This window comes from Leiobunum rupestre, chromosome 6, assembly GCF_980474605.1.
Source record: "Leiobunum rupestre chromosome 6, qqLeiRupe1.1.hap1, whole genome shotgun sequence".
NCBI lineage: Eukaryota > Metazoa > Arthropoda > Arachnida > Opiliones > Sclerosomatidae > Leiobunum > Leiobunum rupestre.
Genome location: NC_143389.1, coordinates 53,412,757 through 53,429,362, shown reverse-complemented (window position 1 = coordinate 53,429,362; position 16,606 = coordinate 53,412,757). Strand labels below are relative to the sequence as shown.

General features: G+C 38.5%; 1 protein-coding gene and 1 long non-coding RNA gene across 2 annotated transcripts; both read right to left on the bottom strand.

Annotated features, from left to right (window-relative positions):
- Positions 1-9,521: 9,521 nt before the first annotated feature.
- LOC149941521 (uncharacterized) lies at positions 9,522-12,031 on the bottom strand. The gene is made up of 7 exons (XM_090178999.1): positions 11,787-12,031; positions 11,629-11,725; positions 11,460-11,566; positions 11,207-11,380; positions 10,907-11,143; positions 10,619-10,840; positions 9,522-10,558 (listed from the first exon to the last, which is right to left on the bottom strand). Exons 1-7 carry the CDS (start codon positions 11,932-11,934, stop codon positions 9,882-9,884), a joined length of 1,662 nt encoding a protein of 553 aa, XP_090035125.1. The 5' UTR covers positions 11,935-12,031; the 3' UTR covers positions 9,522-9,881.
- A 2,509-nt stretch (positions 12,032-14,540) lies between these two features.
- LOC149941520 (uncharacterized) lies at positions 14,541-16,059 on the bottom strand. Its single transcript, XR_016481384.1, has 2 exons — positions 15,980-16,059; positions 14,541-15,319 (listed from the first exon to the last, which is right to left on the bottom strand). It is a non-coding gene; the product is annotated as an uncharacterized LOC149941520 (long non-coding RNA).
- Positions 16,060-16,606: the final 547 nt, after the last annotated feature.

Sequence of the window (16,606 nt, the reverse complement as noted above, 5' to 3'; positions counted from 1 at the left end):
TCTACCTTATTCTAATACCAGAAGTGAATAATATCGTCTTACGAGATAAGTATCTATATTCAAATACTTCTCAAGTTATGCGCTTGAAATACTTACCTTCATTAAGTGGTTTTTTAGAAGCAAATAGTACGAGGCGTAATGCGTCATCTCGAGAACGGTGCTAAGCGACTGAGAACAAATAAATGGGTATATGCAGTTTTGGTAATTTTGTGGGTGGATCTTATTTGGTTCAATATTAAAAGTTGCCATCAGTGGGTCAATATCATTACTACAAATTTACAAACAGGCATATGTTATATTATAATTCAGCGTAATTTTATAATTATTTAATATGAATAAATTTTAATATAAAAATCTTAATATATCACGTAATATTATTATTAATAATTATTTATATTAAAAAATTTCACATTGAAATTATTCTTAATATATCAATATTTAACACGGGGTTGCCACACGTCAGGGAAATCAGGGAATTAAAAATGGGCCTAAAAAGTCAACCAGGAAAAGGTCAGGGAATTTTAAGAATTTGTAAAAATTCAGGGAAAAGTCAGGGAATTCAATTTTATCCGGACACTTTTTGAAGGTAATTTTACTCGAGATCTATGACAAATTCTATGATCATTATTTATTTCCTTGAAATTTTGGCTAAGTTTTTCAACATTGAAATAATTTTTTTACTTAAATAAGTCCATTAAAGGACATCGCACTTCTTCTATGGGATTTGGCTTTCGACCGATTTTTTTCAAATTGAAACATGTTGTTGGGCTTGATCAAAGGAGCAAAATTGTCGATTGCCATTTTTTCATAGCTCCTATAGTTTGGCCAGTAGCAGCGGTCAAATGTGGACGAAACTTAGTGTAGTCTATTTGTTAAAAGTCTCGGCCCATCGCTTAGCGCTCTATGTTTGCGCGTCGCTAGTCCGGGCTCACTATCAATAGAGGTTTCTTGCCGAAATTCCGGATGCTTCCCAAAACCGAGCGTCGTATTTGGTTTCGTTCTGTTCGTACGACGTTCTGATCGCACGATGAACGAACTCAGTAGATAAATAGTTAAGTATTGAGTCTTAACTGTAGTGTGACCGTGACTTTAACCGACTATGTGCTGTATGGATAAATAAGTGTTTGATCTGTTGTTGAGTGACTGTTTCTTACCTATGAGCGAGTGTTGAATGTGGGATTCAACGAAACGGTTAATCATATATATTCTGATTTCTTTAGTATTTCTTTTATTTTATTATTGCTCATAAAATATTGAATAATTAATAATTCCACGTACGAAAATTCATCGAATAATAAGTTGCGAGAAAAGAAATAATGAAGTATTGTAAAAATCTTGGCAAGAAAACTCTATTGATAGTGAGCCCGGACTAGCGACGCGCGAGCGTAGAGCGCTAACCGATGGGTCGTGACTCCTTTTAACAAATAGAAAAAAATCTGTCGAAAGCCAAATCCCATAGAAGAAGTGCGATGTCCTTTATTAACTTTTGATAAAAGTGAAATATAAATTAAAAAGTTTGGCCTTAAAAAGTCAGGGAAGTTCTCTTAAAATGGTCAGGGAATTTGAATCTAAAGATTTTGTGGCAACCCTGTAATATTGTCAACAGAGAGCGCCATGAAATTTTAAGTAGGCGTGGCCTGAGAAAGAAGTGCTTTCATTGTTCTCAGTCCGCTTACTAACGCGTCACACAGCGCCTCGATAAGGGGAGATTTTCTTCTTGTGAAGTTGTGTCATTTCGTTACTAGCTCTCAGTAAAATATTCCCCTAAGTGATAAACTTATGGAACAATATTATAGACTTATGGTAAAACGAGGAAAAACATTAGCCCCACATAGTATAAAGGTTAATAATATAGTTCGATATTCATGGTTGAAATGAATACATTGGTACCACTACGTATTTCTATGTAAACCCAAAAGGCTAATTGCTTATTCAATGAAAGACGAATTCCTGCCAAACTAATTCATTGTAGATCGTCGTAGAAAGCTAAACTGTCGTAATCGTTCTTTGGATAATTTCCTCTTACAAATCCAGCAACTGCAGCCGGAGCCCAAACACATAAAAATACATTAATAAGTTTACGGGGGGCTGGTTCTTCGACCCCTCACCACTAGATATATAAAGGGAGAATGAGAGACTGTTATTAGGAAACTTGTTAAGTGTCATCAACGCGACACCAACCCGGCGGTTTGAAGCCTTGTCCGCCCGCTCCGAAAAGAATTAGCTACTTCCGGTCTCGTCGGAAACCATCTCTTTCAGAGAGAGAGAGAGAGATTCGACCCGGCGGGGTAACCCGGACAACAACGTCGATCTCCAATTAAAAACCGTCTCGGAGTTAATTTTCATTAACTTCTCTCGCTACCCTTTTTCTTGTTTTCATTTGACGCGTTGTACGAGGAAACTCGTTATTGCGTCTTCCAAGAAAACGATTAGCCTCCGCCCGAAGCGCGTTCCAGTATCGCCCCGACCGAAAATACGCCTGGAAAGGACACATATTCTGATCTTCAGAGTAATGACGCAAAAATTAAGCCTTGGTCAAAGATTGTACCGTGTCGGCCTGAGAAAACAAAACTACGGGTACTTTTGAACCTATAGTTCAAACTTCAAGTGGGTGGCAGAGGTGCGTCATATTATTAAGAATGCTTACTAAAATTTTGATTTTTAAAGCAAAGTCAGAAGGTAGAAATTATAATTAAGTCTCGCGAGAAAATTCAAGATTTATTGCAAAATTGACGTAAGATCGATTCAACTATCCTTGGAACGTTTTGTATCTGGAATTTTATTTAAACAGTATATTTCCTCTATAATCATTTTGCTTTTGAAATATATTTCGTCGCTATTAAATCCATTCTTTATGTTTTTCGCGCATTGTTTAAAGAAAAGCCTAAAATATTTACCACCGTTATTTTTATCAAGATGGAAACAAAAGAATTTCATATTCCTCTTGTCAAATAAAGTTTCTGTTTTCCCTTAATTTATAAAATCTTAGCATTGTTTGTAACGTAGTTTCCTTAAATGGTGGAAATGGTAATTATAAGTATAGATATATATATATATATATATATATATATATATATATATATATATATATATATATATATATATATATACTTTAAAATCAGTAGTATTGTCAAAGGTACGACGTGACGTAAAAAGCTCAAACCACTTACTTCCAACGGATCTCTTAACGCAACACGAAAAATATTCGTCACCTTACGACAGCGCCATCGTTTGTCCGTTAAGGTAAACTTTTAAGGTACCTTTTGAATATAATTATACATAATAATTCGTTAATAATATTTAATATTGTAACTAAATACGAATTTAATAAGAATCGTGAAAGCTCTTATTCGTAATTAAATTTAATTTAATTTGTTAAATATTTAATAAGAACCTTTAATTCATAAAATATTTAATATTTTAACTAAATTTAAATTTACGAAGTGCTTATAGAACCTGACAACAGACCACATCATTTGACTTTACAAAAAATATCTATATTATTATCTATGCCAGCAATTGAGCAAATAATAGCACAACGATTCCCGTTGAATGTAAGTGGTCTCAGTAAAAAGTAAGTATAAAGTCGTCTGCTTTCGATTCTGTAGCCCTTAGCGGTGCTTCTTTATTAGTCCCCCGCCCCCTCCCACCGATAAAATATAGATGACGTCAGGGAAAGACGCGCGCGCGTGTTCGCTGGGCTGTGACCTTCAATGTGTCCTTGTCTAAGTTTCTCTTGAGCTTGGAAATATCTGAAATCGTCCCGGGGGAAGGTAGCCGACAGAAAGATCGGGAGGAGGAAAAACTGTACGAAGTGGTAAAACACGTTTGCGCAGAATTTTTGCGTGCCAAATAATTGTCAATTTTTATTAAAGAGGGGAACGAGATAAAAAATTACGTATAGATACTTCCGCCAAAAATGAAGTATTTTCCTCGAAAATACCGAATTTTCTTTTATACGTTAAATAATTTTAACAAAACGAACGTTTATTTGGGCTTGAATAATGATAATAGCTAGGAATATGAAAATTTATAGCGTTTCATTGTCAAATCCCGCGTAACTTACGCAACGAGAGATTCGCAATGGCAATGGTAATTGCGCCGTGCTTATTTCAAAAGTTGGCCTCTTGTCAACGCGTCTAATTTTGACGTAATGCAACCAACGGGTGGACTTTAAACTTTGTTCTCTTCGGAGCATTATGGAAGCGTGCTTGGTGTCCTTCACGCGAATTAAACCTATTTAGTTCCGGTTTTATTATGGGTCGTCAGTATTTTTTAATGGAAAACAAGTAGTTGCCTCCGTTTTACTGGGATGATTTACAATGAGGATATGTCTCCGTGGTTCAAAGTGCACTTGGCTATGCAAAATTGCCTCTCGCGTCTTATTTAAATCTAGTTGCACGACAAATTTCATTTAGCCCAAAATGGTTAAGTTGTTGCGTAAGTATATTATACATCTTTTAAAAAGTATTCATCTTCCTAAGCCGATGTTTTTTTTTTGGGCTTGAAGCTGATTTTTCAAATGCGATTCGGAGAAAAATAGTCAATTTTTACATTTTACATCGTTAGCTGGAGTAAATGTTCACCGTGATGTGGTGTACCATAAGTGTATAATATTTTTACATAAGGGTGACACTTCCTATTCTTCACATGAAAAGTTTTACAGAGAGCTATTCACAAGACAGACTGCATTACGGGCTTCGTCACCGTTTTGCGTCCGCTTGCTAACGCGTCACACGTAGCCTTTGACAGCGCCTCGATAAGGGGATATTTTCTTCTTGTGATGACGTCACTCCGTTACTAGCTCTCAGTAAAATATTCGCCAAAGTGACAAACTTATAGAATAATATTATAGACTTATGGGTGTACACATCCGCCGTTTGGCGGGAAAATGACGTCCATGGGACGTGTTTAATTTTATGTCCTATATGAATACTTCTCTTCTAAGATATACATTATGTACTTCTGGTTGTAGATGATCAAATAAGGCAGAATTTAGTAAGAAGGAGAGTGGGGGGGAATTCGTTAGATGCAAGGGGGCAAGGGAGGTTTTGTTATAGGCCTTGTACGATGCAAGGGGGGTTTCGTTTTAGGCCTTGTACGATGCAAGGGGGGTTTCGTCTTAGGCCTTGTACGACGCAAGGCAGGACCATATGAAATATTATAGATCCACAATTCTACGAGGGACTCATACGGAAGCGACAACTAGCAGACAATGCGTGTTTTCTGGTGGGCTACGATATAGCGCCATCTTTCCACCAAAAGCAAAAATACAAATGACACGTGACTTCAACTCCACGTTACTCTAGGGTTATCAACATTATTAGGCCTAAGCTACCGCGTTCTTTTTTTCCAATACTACTTTTTGTCACCGATAGATGGCACTATTACTTATCGAATCCAGAAAAATATTGGTCTTCTGCTAGCTGTCTTTTCCGTGCAGGGTAAAGTATCTATGCTATTTCATATATCTATGGGAAGGACTTGAATATTTTCGTTTTAGGCCTTGTACGATGCAAGCCCGGGGTTTTCGTTTTAAGCTTTGTACGAACCAAACTTTAATTCTGGTAGAATTATAACAAAATTAATAGGTACAGTCGCGTAAATATACAAAACGAAGTGTTTGCGTAGGAATAACGAAGAAGTTTAATTCTTTAAAGTAGGTTTTTGGTGAAAAATTAGTTTATCTGAAACCGGACCAGGGGCGTAGCGTGTATTTCTTCCACCCGGGGGGCAAACCCTAAATTTGCCACCCCCCCCCCCCCCTATTTTTGCAAATAAGCAAAAAATCGGTGACAATTCTGTGATACTCTGTTGCTCTGTTGATTGCAAAATGATTCAAGTCGTTTAAAAATTAAAATTTTATTCTGAACTCTTTAATGCAATCATGGACTAATTAATTACTCCATGATGCAATGGTCAATGTTGATTTGTACCTCTTGTTCAATTCCCAAGATACCCAGATTTTTTAATCTCAACGTGCACATTGTAGACCTTAAATAATTTGTTATCACTTTTCCGATCCACGATCCTTTCAATTTTCCAGGCCGCTGGCCGCCCCCTACATCTAAGCCGCCCGGGGCCATGGCCCCCTGTGCCCCTCCCACGCTACGCCACTGAACCGGACAAACTTTAAAGAAATAGAGTCCCGGCGATAAGGATATACCCCTGGGGGATATTGCCGGAGTTTTCTCTCGAAACTGTAAGCAAATCGAGGGAGACTCGCGGCTGCCGCTTCGAATTTTGAGTGTCGGAAAGTCGTTGACCTAAAGCTACGTGTTTGCGTCTAACGGTAAGTATCAACGACAGAAAAAGAGGGGCTCGTATCATTAGGGGTGCCGTTCTTAATTAGGAGGCATTGTGTTTCGTCTCTGTCAACGCGTCAGCCTCCCGTCTCTTTGTTTTTGACCTTTGCAGACATCTCCGTCGTTCGGTTTCGTTGACCTCGTCGTTTCGGACGAATGAACATCGAGTCCAACACGACGCCGCTCTCGGTCAACGGGACTATAGACGCGTCATTACGCCCTTCAGGATGGAAGCGCTACTCTCCAAAGTAGAGAGTCTTTTTTCCAGCCCTTCTATTATTCTTCCAACAATGGCTTCGCTCGAAAGCGATCATGGCCCGTTACGGGGCGATGGAAGCTTATCGAAATTCCGAAGATGTACGCGATCGTACTAAGTAGGTCGCTTCTTATATTATCAAAGCCAACCCTTTGACAAAAACATTCAGACATTTTATTTATTCGAGCGATGCTGAATTATTAAAGGGCGTACCAACGTATTTATAGTGGAACAACGATTTTCACGTTTCTATTACCAGGCTTAATTAAGAATGTCTTTATTTCTACTTGCGGAGAAGGACCAGGGTTGCCACAGTTTTTTCACAATCAAATTCCCTGACTTTTCCAGGTTTTCCCTGACCATCTCTGGAGATTTTCCCTGACTTATTTTGTCCCAAGATTTTGTATTTTTTTAAATATATTTTAGTAAATGTTTCCTATTTGCAACCGAAATTAAATTCCCTTACATTTCCCGGATTTTAAGACTAATTATTAAAATTCCCTGACTTTTCCCTGATTTTTATACCCAAATTAGAATTCCCTGACTTTTCCAGGAACTCCAGGTTTTTCAGGTACAGTGCCAACCCCGAGGACTATTTTAAGACGATTTGAAGCGTTGCTCCCAATCAGGGGCGGATTAACCCTTTCGGCGCCTTTAGTCACAGAAAAATTTGGCGCCCCTTGGCATTGGTCAGCTAAGGAGGGCCGTATCGGTTTTTAATAAATAAATAAATATATTTTAGTTTCCCCAAAACCTTCTCGGCGTTATTTTGAGGAGGGGCAAGCCAAGTACATGGACCGTGGGGCTTTATCAGAGTTTTGGCGCCCCTAGAAAAATGGCGCCCTAGGCACGTGCCTACTTTGCCTAATGGTTAATACGCCCCTGCTCCCAATGCCCCCGGATGCACCGATAGTAAGCTCCTGCCCACTGAAACAAAAATCAAATCTGTCCCCTAAATCTGACGTTTTCCGACGTTAATAAAGCGCACGCCTGTGAGGTTCCCTTCCTTTTCGTGCCAGGGGAAAATTCGACCATAATACCAGCCATGGACCAAGAATCTAAGCGGACTTACTGTTCCCGATATTTTGACACGGTAGGCGTGGCCTAAACTGAGGTACACCAGCCGCTTTGAAGCGCCTCAAGAACTCGGTTCAGCCAGGTTCACACTTACCCCTAAGATCGCTTAGTTTTAGATAACTAGTTTTCAAAACCAGCGTGAGAAATCGCTTCGTGTTGGTTCGGGAAGCAATTCGTCCAAGTCGGTTCGCTTAGAATCGCTTTCAAAACCACCAGGCGGGGAAGTAAAATTGCTCGTATTTTCAAAAACAATGGGAATAAAATTCTAAATTATGTCAAATAAAATAACTGTATGTATAATAAACATGATTAACTAATTGTTTTGGAGTACATTTTATTATTTTCAAAATTCTGGTCGTAGTTTGAAATGACGTTAAGCCTTGGCTATAAGCGAACCGGGGTGAAGCGATTTCGCCCGTGTGAACCAAGAATTATCGTCGGCGGTCAAAACTTGCATTCAAACCGACTTAAAGGGAATATAACCCGCAAAGCAATCTTTATGGAAGACCCCTACAATTTTTCAAATTTCCCGTACAGTGGCGCCAAACATTTCTAAAGCCAACGGCAAGAGCGGCTAGAGCTGCAAATGTTGGTGTTCCACACCAAATACCTGAGGTTATATTCCCTTTAAACAGGGTTTTAAGCTCTAGTGTGACCGTGCTGGCAAAGTTAGGTTAGGCTTAGTTGGATTCCAATGGATTTGATTAAAAAACCTCAGCCATACGCGGCTTACTGGTTATTTTTACGGTTAATTACCATTACAAATTTCATTGGACGAACCTTTATGCTGAACGTCTTACAGACGAGGGGCTAAAGCGTCTAACCAATGAAAAATGTACACAAGAAAATGCACATCTTTTGACTGGTTGCGTTCTCCTTGTGTGGGATGCTGTGTTTGTTGTTCCTAGCTAGCACCCTAAAGTCATACTTTTCAAACTCTGGGAATTTACAGGCGTACTCTAATGTTTACATTTCCATATATGTATTCTATATCTTAAAAATTATTAATGTTATTTATTGTTATTATAATTTTTATAATTCAAAATTATTATACTTCAGAGAATTTAATTAAAAAAATTATCTTCCCATTTTTGAATTTTCAATAAGAGTGAATAAAAATTATTCCATTTTTGCATTGTCCAGATGGCGCTACACACAGATAAGATCATGGCATGAAGGAACGATGTTATCATAGCCATGGTCACACTAGAGCTTAAAAGTTAAAACCGAGTTTAGGTCGGTTTGAATGCCAGTTTTGACCGCCGACGATAATTCTTGGTTCACACGTGCGAAATCGCTTCACCCCGGTTCGCTTATAGCCAAGGCTTAACGCTATTTCTCACGTTGGTTTTAAAAACTAGTTATGTAATATGAAGCGATTTTAGTGGTAAGTGTGAACCTGGTTTTAGTTACGTCTATGCGTTCTTGCTATTACAGAGGAAAAATATGGTTTGTAAATGAGTAAATATCCCTTCGCAGTTTATTTTCTACATTTAACATCCTTAGCGTAATACCGTGATGTGGCGTGTACGATAATGGTAAAATCGCTCATATTTTAGATAAAAACTTCTGTCGTCCAAAATTAGCGTTGAGAGAATATAGGACGTGCCATACTTTTACTATTATGTTACTTAAGTTAAACAACCCGCATTACTAAACTAAATAGTAGTCCCTTCCAACCTAACCTTTTCCCTTTCGTAAAAGTGTATTTTCTCCTATCGAAATCATTCTACATGTATAACAGTTCTACTAAAGTTTTTTCCCTATTGTTGCGTGGTTTGTTTAATGTAATTTAAAAAAAAATACTAAGGTATTTTTTTTTGTAAAATAAGGACAAATTTTTTTTCCGCTTTAAGGATAACAGTGAACTTGAAAGGAAAAAACTGCTCCGTCGTTTAAATTTTGTTTGGTTTCCCTTCCTTGAAATTTTCAGTGTCATGGAAAAACGAGGTTGTTCGTAGTCCTAGATAATTTAGGTACGCGTTGCTGGAACAGTATCGCCATCTGGCCAGCATGGCGCAAAACCCATCCCTCTTTCATCGAAGTTAGAGCTTGCCCTATTAACGTTAAAATATTTTTTCTTTATTGAAAATTTAATTTATAATTCTATATTTACACGAAAAAACCGTTCCTGGATAAGAACCTTTAAGAACAGAATTTTACGAACTTCTGGAATAATTTTTTTTAACAATATAGAAAAAATATTTTTTTTTTGATAATTTCAGATCTTGTTTATACTTTTATTAACTTCCCTCTAACAACAAATACTGCTTTAGAGAAGTAGGAATTGGCAAATCTTTAATGTATTTGAGCCTTTTGTACCCCAATGAAGATCTAATTTGGCATCTGCAATTGTGTTGCAGCGTGCGGGGTTGGGATGACATTTCTTTGTACCAATTGTACTTATTTTCATAAGCGGTAGACTTTAATATGTTAGAATTATTATTCCCTCTGAACTCAGGGTGACCAAAAATCCAATTATGCCGGGCTTCAAAAAGGTCCAACTGATCATCAGCTCCCTCAGGGAAAATTTCTACGAGACTTTCACTCGCCACATTATGGTTGTGTAAGACTAATACCTCATCCATTGCGAAGAAAAGTTCAAATTCACCCTCCGCATCAAGAGGCACAAGTGGAAGATGTATAGGAAATTGTCTAATCTCCGAAGATTGGTTGGATGTCAATGGGGGTATAAGTTTAAGAGAAGATGGACTTGGAAGATGCTGGGAAGAATTTACAATGGCTTTTAAAAGTGTCATATCAGGGTTTTCTGATTCTATGTCCATGAGAATCAGCGAATGGCCATTGCGATTGGTAATATCAATAGTTGAGCCGTAAGCAATCAATAAGGCTGCCAGAGCCGATCTCTTCACCAATTGAATCCCGTCAGGGAAAGTAGCGTATTTGAGTGGTGTGTAACCTTAAACAAAATTGTTAATTTTTGAGAGAAACTTGATTTTTTTATAACTCCAATAACTACCTCCAATATTCCTTGTGTTAATGTCGCAATTATAACCCTTTGTAATAAGTAATTTGAGAATTTGCAAGGCCAAATCATCATCTTGTCGATTGTGTAAAACTCCGTAGTCTAATGCGGAATGTCCCATGTTATTCCTCAAATTGACATCTGAGCCATGATCAAGTAGAGCCTCTACGCAGTTGACCAAGCCATTTGCGATGCAGAAGTGCAATGGCGTATCTCCTTAAATAGTTATATTAGCCATATTAAAACTTTGAAAGTTAATAGAAAAAAACATTTCTTTTTTACCTGTCTCTAAACTGGGTAAAGATAATATTTCCCGACCAATTGCGTTTTGCAAATGTGCCATTACAGCTTCTTCAAGTCCTTTTTCAGCTGCGATGTATAAACTTGTTCGTCCTTTGTGATCTACAGCATTATAATCAGCTCCGAACTTGATAAGTTCTTTAATACAAGAGGTATTGCCCTTTAAGGCAGCTATGTGCAATGGGGTTGTTCCTCCCACATAATCAGTGATAGTACTTTCTTGAAAACAAAACAAGATATGTTTATAATCTTAATCTCTTTTAATAACTGCTTAAAATTTACCAGATTGTCTGTAGAAGAAGGAATAACGGCCCCGTTTCATTTTCTTGGTGCATTCCGTAGCAACAGAGACATCCGCACCACTCTCTAGTAACAGATTGAGAAAATCTTTATTACCCTGCTCCGCAGCCATATGGAGAGCGGTCAAATCGCTACGGTCTTTGACATTTAAATCAGCTATATGGTGGAAAAGAGGTTGTAATAATTATAACCAAGCTCAAAAAAATAAAGCTTGTTAGTTTGTTGAAATTCTTACCCCCATGCTCTATTAAAATACGCAAGCATTCAAAGTGGCCTTTCGAGCAATGAGAGCACGCTTCTTGAACTGGAGTAAGGAAGTTTTCTGATGTGAAATATAAGCCCCTACATGAAAAGATAATGCTGTTGGAACTATGTGAAATTTCTTATGAAATATTTAACATTACCTTCTGTAATCCTCTGCGTTAACTGAAACTCCGGATTTCAATAATTGCATAACCTTTTCTGAATTGCCGATTTTAGCTGCTTCAACCAAACTTTTACCTGACGGGGTTGCCATATATTAAATAATTTTAATTAATAATCAACTAAAATAAATAGATACCTTTTAATGCATCTTCAACGTGGTTCCTTTTACATCCTACGCACGCCATTGCCGAACCAAGTGCGCCAAAAAACCGACGGAATGTTTTGAAATTTTTAAAAATTCGTTTTATAACCTTCCGTTTCATGCAAGGTCGAAGGTCACTCATAATTATTTTTCTATAAAGATTTTTTTTCAAACGGAAGTGCTATTGGTTGGTTGGCGCCACCAACGAGTAATAGCGTTTTCCATTGGAGACCTCCAATCACTGCTGGAGTGCTCCGAAAAAACAAGAAGTATGCCATGAGTGCTCGAGGGACGGAGGTGCCGAAAAAGTGCCCTTTATTGAGCTTTAAAAATGGTCGCTAATTAAATGAGAGCTGCGTATCTGATAAAGCACGGACTGTAAATTTTAGAGGACCGGTATTCCCGAGGTCATAAAAAAAACTAAAGCGCGTGTCTTTCGGTCGGCCAGATTTCCAGATAACATGCGGGGGGGGGTCTATCTCTATGCGGGGTACAAATGACCTTGACGGATGCTCGGGGAAACCAAAATTATACAGGAGAAGGCTACGCTTTACTCGTCCTCTAAAATTTACAGTCCATGGATAAAGAGTGCTCCTCAAAAGTCGAGCGAAAGTGATGATGTGATAATCAAAATCAGAGTATGCTCCGAGCAAACCCAATGGAAGCCACGTTCACACGTACCCTCGATCTCGCTGCGGTTCGTAGCGTTTGCAAATCTGTTTGTTCACACGTTAGATTTCCAGTGAGTTTTGAAGAAAATTGGGCACGCGTAGTATAGCCACATAATTAGGAAATCGCCTGCTCACGCAGTTGAGTCCATAGAAATCTTATACTCCTACCTAGAATGCTCCCGCCTACGGGAGAACCTGACGCCAAGACATTTTGTAGCAACGACTAATGATTGTCTTTGCTTAAGCTTCAGCCAATCAGCAGCCATTCATTGACTAGGGCAAGCCGCTAGCGCCATACCAAATGCGAGAAGCTCATAAACTGCTGGATTTTCGTCTGCTAAGCAGACGCTTTATTGAAAAATCGTCTGCTTAGCAGACGAAAATCCAGCAGTTCATGAGCTTATCGCTTTTGCCACTACGTGGCTCTATGTAAACTGAAAAGGCTAATTGCAATCTGGTAGTCGTGGTACAAAAATTTAGCTTCAAATCTGAAACGTTATCACTAGACGATGTTGCCATCTATCTCTAGCGGTGGGAATCATTAAAGCCTGAAAGCCAAATCCACCTATATCATTCTGATTTGTGTATTTAGTTACGTGGATTTTACTTTCAGGCGACGTTGTTTCGCGCGAAATTGACGCAAAATTTTACAAGGGAACTAGGCTTAGCAAACTAAACGCGTCTCGAAGTTACAGTGATTTATTAGACAAAGTAAATTAATCTTAAAAGATTATTTTTAATAGGCTATTGTAATTGTTTAATAAGCTATAGTAATTGTTTAATAAGCTATAGTAATTGTTTAATAAGCTCATAGAAATCGGATAACAAACTAGAACGCTTAATCGAATGGCTGACGGGGGCTGCGTTCAACAACTCTGAAAAAGCTCAGCGCTGAGCTCAACGGTCAGCGGTTTTTTGCTGAACGGGTTTTTTGACTTCCGGTTTTGACGTCACGTTGATCATCGGAGACTCAGCGGAAACATCGGCTGAGCGAGATGGTTTTTCCGTTGCTCATCGGTGTCGTGACGTCATTCGACAAAGTTAAAGTAGGGGTAGCAGACGATATTTAGTTCGTTAAGTCATAGACAGTATATATCCCTAAGGGGACGAGAAATCGCCTACCTTCCACTGCATTAACGTCGCTGTTTCTCTCACTGACGCTCTGTTATTGAAAGAGGGGGGGAAACACGTAAGCTTCTAAGCGCTTCAAATGACCTTGAAAGTTCCCGTTTTTAAAGTACGGCCGTCTTTATTCGGTTGGGGCCCTAGCATCGACACGAACTCTTGCAGCTGGCCGCAAAGCGACTGTGGTGGGGGTCTAAAAATCAGACCGTATTCTCGTCCCCTTAGGGATATATACTGTCTATGGTTAAGTCAGCGAACTATAAATCGTACAACAACTTTTAGATTTTTGTGACGTAGCGTTGATTAAAAGAACTCAATGATAACTCAACGGTTTTTCTCCGTTGATAGTTGTTGAACGCAGCCAAGGTACCGATTAGATTCTTGGCTAAAACGACAGTAACGCCATCTGCGCTGCCTCTAGATACGCGCTCGCACGTAACTTGGTTAAAAGGTTTCCCCACCCCATTGAAATTAATGTAAAGTTGGTGATAATTAAACGTTAATTAACCTACCAAATTATATAAGAAATTGAACTATATCTTTTAAATTTCCCCGTCCCTAAAGTAATTAACCTTTACACCGACTTAAGACTCAGTAAAATAGCGAAGAATATTAATGAGAAGTTGAAAAGGGAATGCATTTGGAAAATACTAAATTGATATTGTTCAAAGGCCAAAAGTTATTTTCATTCTAACAGTTAGAATAATACAATATTTACTTTTTATTATAATCAGAATATTGAACGTTATTTTGAGTTTCTTCCCAGGCAGTAATTTAAATATCTAAATACAAATTACCACTAACAACTTGTAAGATACACGTGAACACGTGAACACGTGCAAAAAAGTATATAAGCAGACAATATTTGCAAAAATTTAGTTTTTTGGAAAAGATAGAAGGCGCCACCGCCGAATGATAAAGTTTACAATCAGTGAAGAATTTGTCCTGCAAAACATCGATTTCTGAAGCGGTAATTGTATCTCTAGTTTCCCAACTCAATGGAACCAAAAAACCGACTCGATGACGTCACGAATCGCTGCCAAACTGGTCGACGAAGTGGTTCAGCCGAAGCGATCTGAAACGCTGGGACGCACAACGGTCACTGTTCACATGACGGCATCCAAACGTTGCGGGAGCACTCGCATCGCTGTCTCCCGGAATGAGGCCCTGGCCATCAACCCAAAGAAGTCTACTAATGAGAGGCCATCTGTATAGTTTTAACGTACCATCCTCAATGTGTCGGATCGAGACTGTCATTCGGAAACATTACCGCCTTCTACAACTGTACCCCGACACGAGCAATATTTTTACTGAACATCCAAAATTTTGCTACCGTCGTGATAATAGCCTGTGGTCTCTCCTCGTTTCTAGCTCGTTGCCAGGCCAAGATTCTCACGCGACTGATGAGGGTACTAAAGATTGCAATCGACCCGGGGCAAAACTTGCGCGTTTGCGTCATCTGACCTTGCCGTCCGTGGTCCTAGGCGCGATTTCACCATCAAAGGGTCTTACGGCTGCACGGCTGCCAATCTAATCTAAGCTCTCAGCTGCAAAGTCTGCGATATTCTTTACATTGGTGAGACTCAGATAGATTCGGAGAACATCTCAACGACATTAGAAAGTCTGCAGCTAAGAACCACAACACCGATCACTTTAACAACACGCATTCCATCAATGACGTCTTCATCCGCGTCTTGCGTACAACTAATTTTCCCACCAAGCAGCAACGTACTGAGGAAAATCGAAAATAGATTTATTCAAAAAAGGCAACAACTGATTTCGTTTTCGATTGCTAGATGGCGATACCATTTCAAGAACTGAGTATTCGATGTTCAGGAAGGTTTGGCAAGTTCTAGCGCCACTAATCGTGTACTTAATTTAATGAATTAAATTATAGTTGTTGATTTTCCAGAAAAATATAATGGGGAAAAATTTGCGGAAAAGTTTCCGAATTGCGGAAAATTTTAAGGAAATCGGTAAAATAAAAAAATTGAAACATATATTTATTTTTTAAGGGTTTTTTTTTCTTAACTAGTCTAGATGTCTAGTTTTACTTTTGGATTCGAAAAGATGAGGCGAAAATGCCGCGAAATTTAAATTGGAGAACAATATTAGGCCTCGGTAATTTTACGAAATATTTTATCGTCTCGTATACACTTTCCCGTCTCGAATACACCTTTCCGTCTTGTATCCCCCTTCCCATCTCGTATACCCCTTCCCGTCTCGTATACCCCTTCCCGTCTCGAATACACTTTCTCGAATCGTATCCCCCTTCCCGTCTCGTATACACTTTCTCGCCTCGTAGGATCGACCATCGTTTGTATACACCTTCCTCTCCTTTATAGAATATTCCTTCCCAGTTAAACTTTACAATGGCGTTTACAAACACACCTTCTGGCTCTGTGTAACCTCTGTGAATAATTTTGGCTGAAACGGCGTTCCATAGTGCTCTTAAATTCGTTTTACACCACAGGCAACGAGCGTTATCACTTATCTCTGTTCCATACAAGAAACCTAAAAGTCGTTATAATATTTAAAAAATAAAACGTTAATAGGCCTTTCTATAAAATAAGCTACGCCTGCTGAACTTGTTTTTAATATGTAGCTCATTCGTCCTGAAATACGAAGAAGTTCAGTTCAGTTTATGCTTAAAAACAGGGTCCCTCGTCGAATTTACTCTTATTTCCAGGGCTTTTCGCAGCAACCTAAAAACAAGAAGGCCAATGTTACTTTATAGAAAGGCCTATTGATATTTACCTTTCAATAACGGCTCCTTTTCCCACTCCTTTTTATACACTTTTTTATACTTTGCCCATTTACCCATTATACACCACTGAAAACGTATATATATTCAATGCAAGTAATATCAAAAGTGACATTATCTCGCTTTTGGTAATATAAATACATAAACAATAATGCATTCATTTTAAAACAGTTAAATCTAAAGGTCGACTGCTATTTCCTTAGCAGTCACAAGACCGTATTAAAGCAAATTCCACCATTTTATTCTAAGCTCGA

Coding starts and splice junctions, on each gene's coding strand:
- LOC149941521 (XM_090178999.1), bottom strand. CDS start 11,934: ATGAGTGACCTTCGACCTTGCATGAAACGGAAGGTTATAAAACGAATT. Junction 11,726..11,786: donor CGTTGAAGATGCATTAAAAG/GTATCTATTTAT, acceptor CAACCCCGTCAG/GTAAAAGTTTGGTTGAAGCA. Junction 11,567..11,628: donor AACGCAGAGGATTACAGAAG/GTAATGTTAAAT, acceptor CTTTTCATGTAG/GGGCTTATATTTCACATCAG.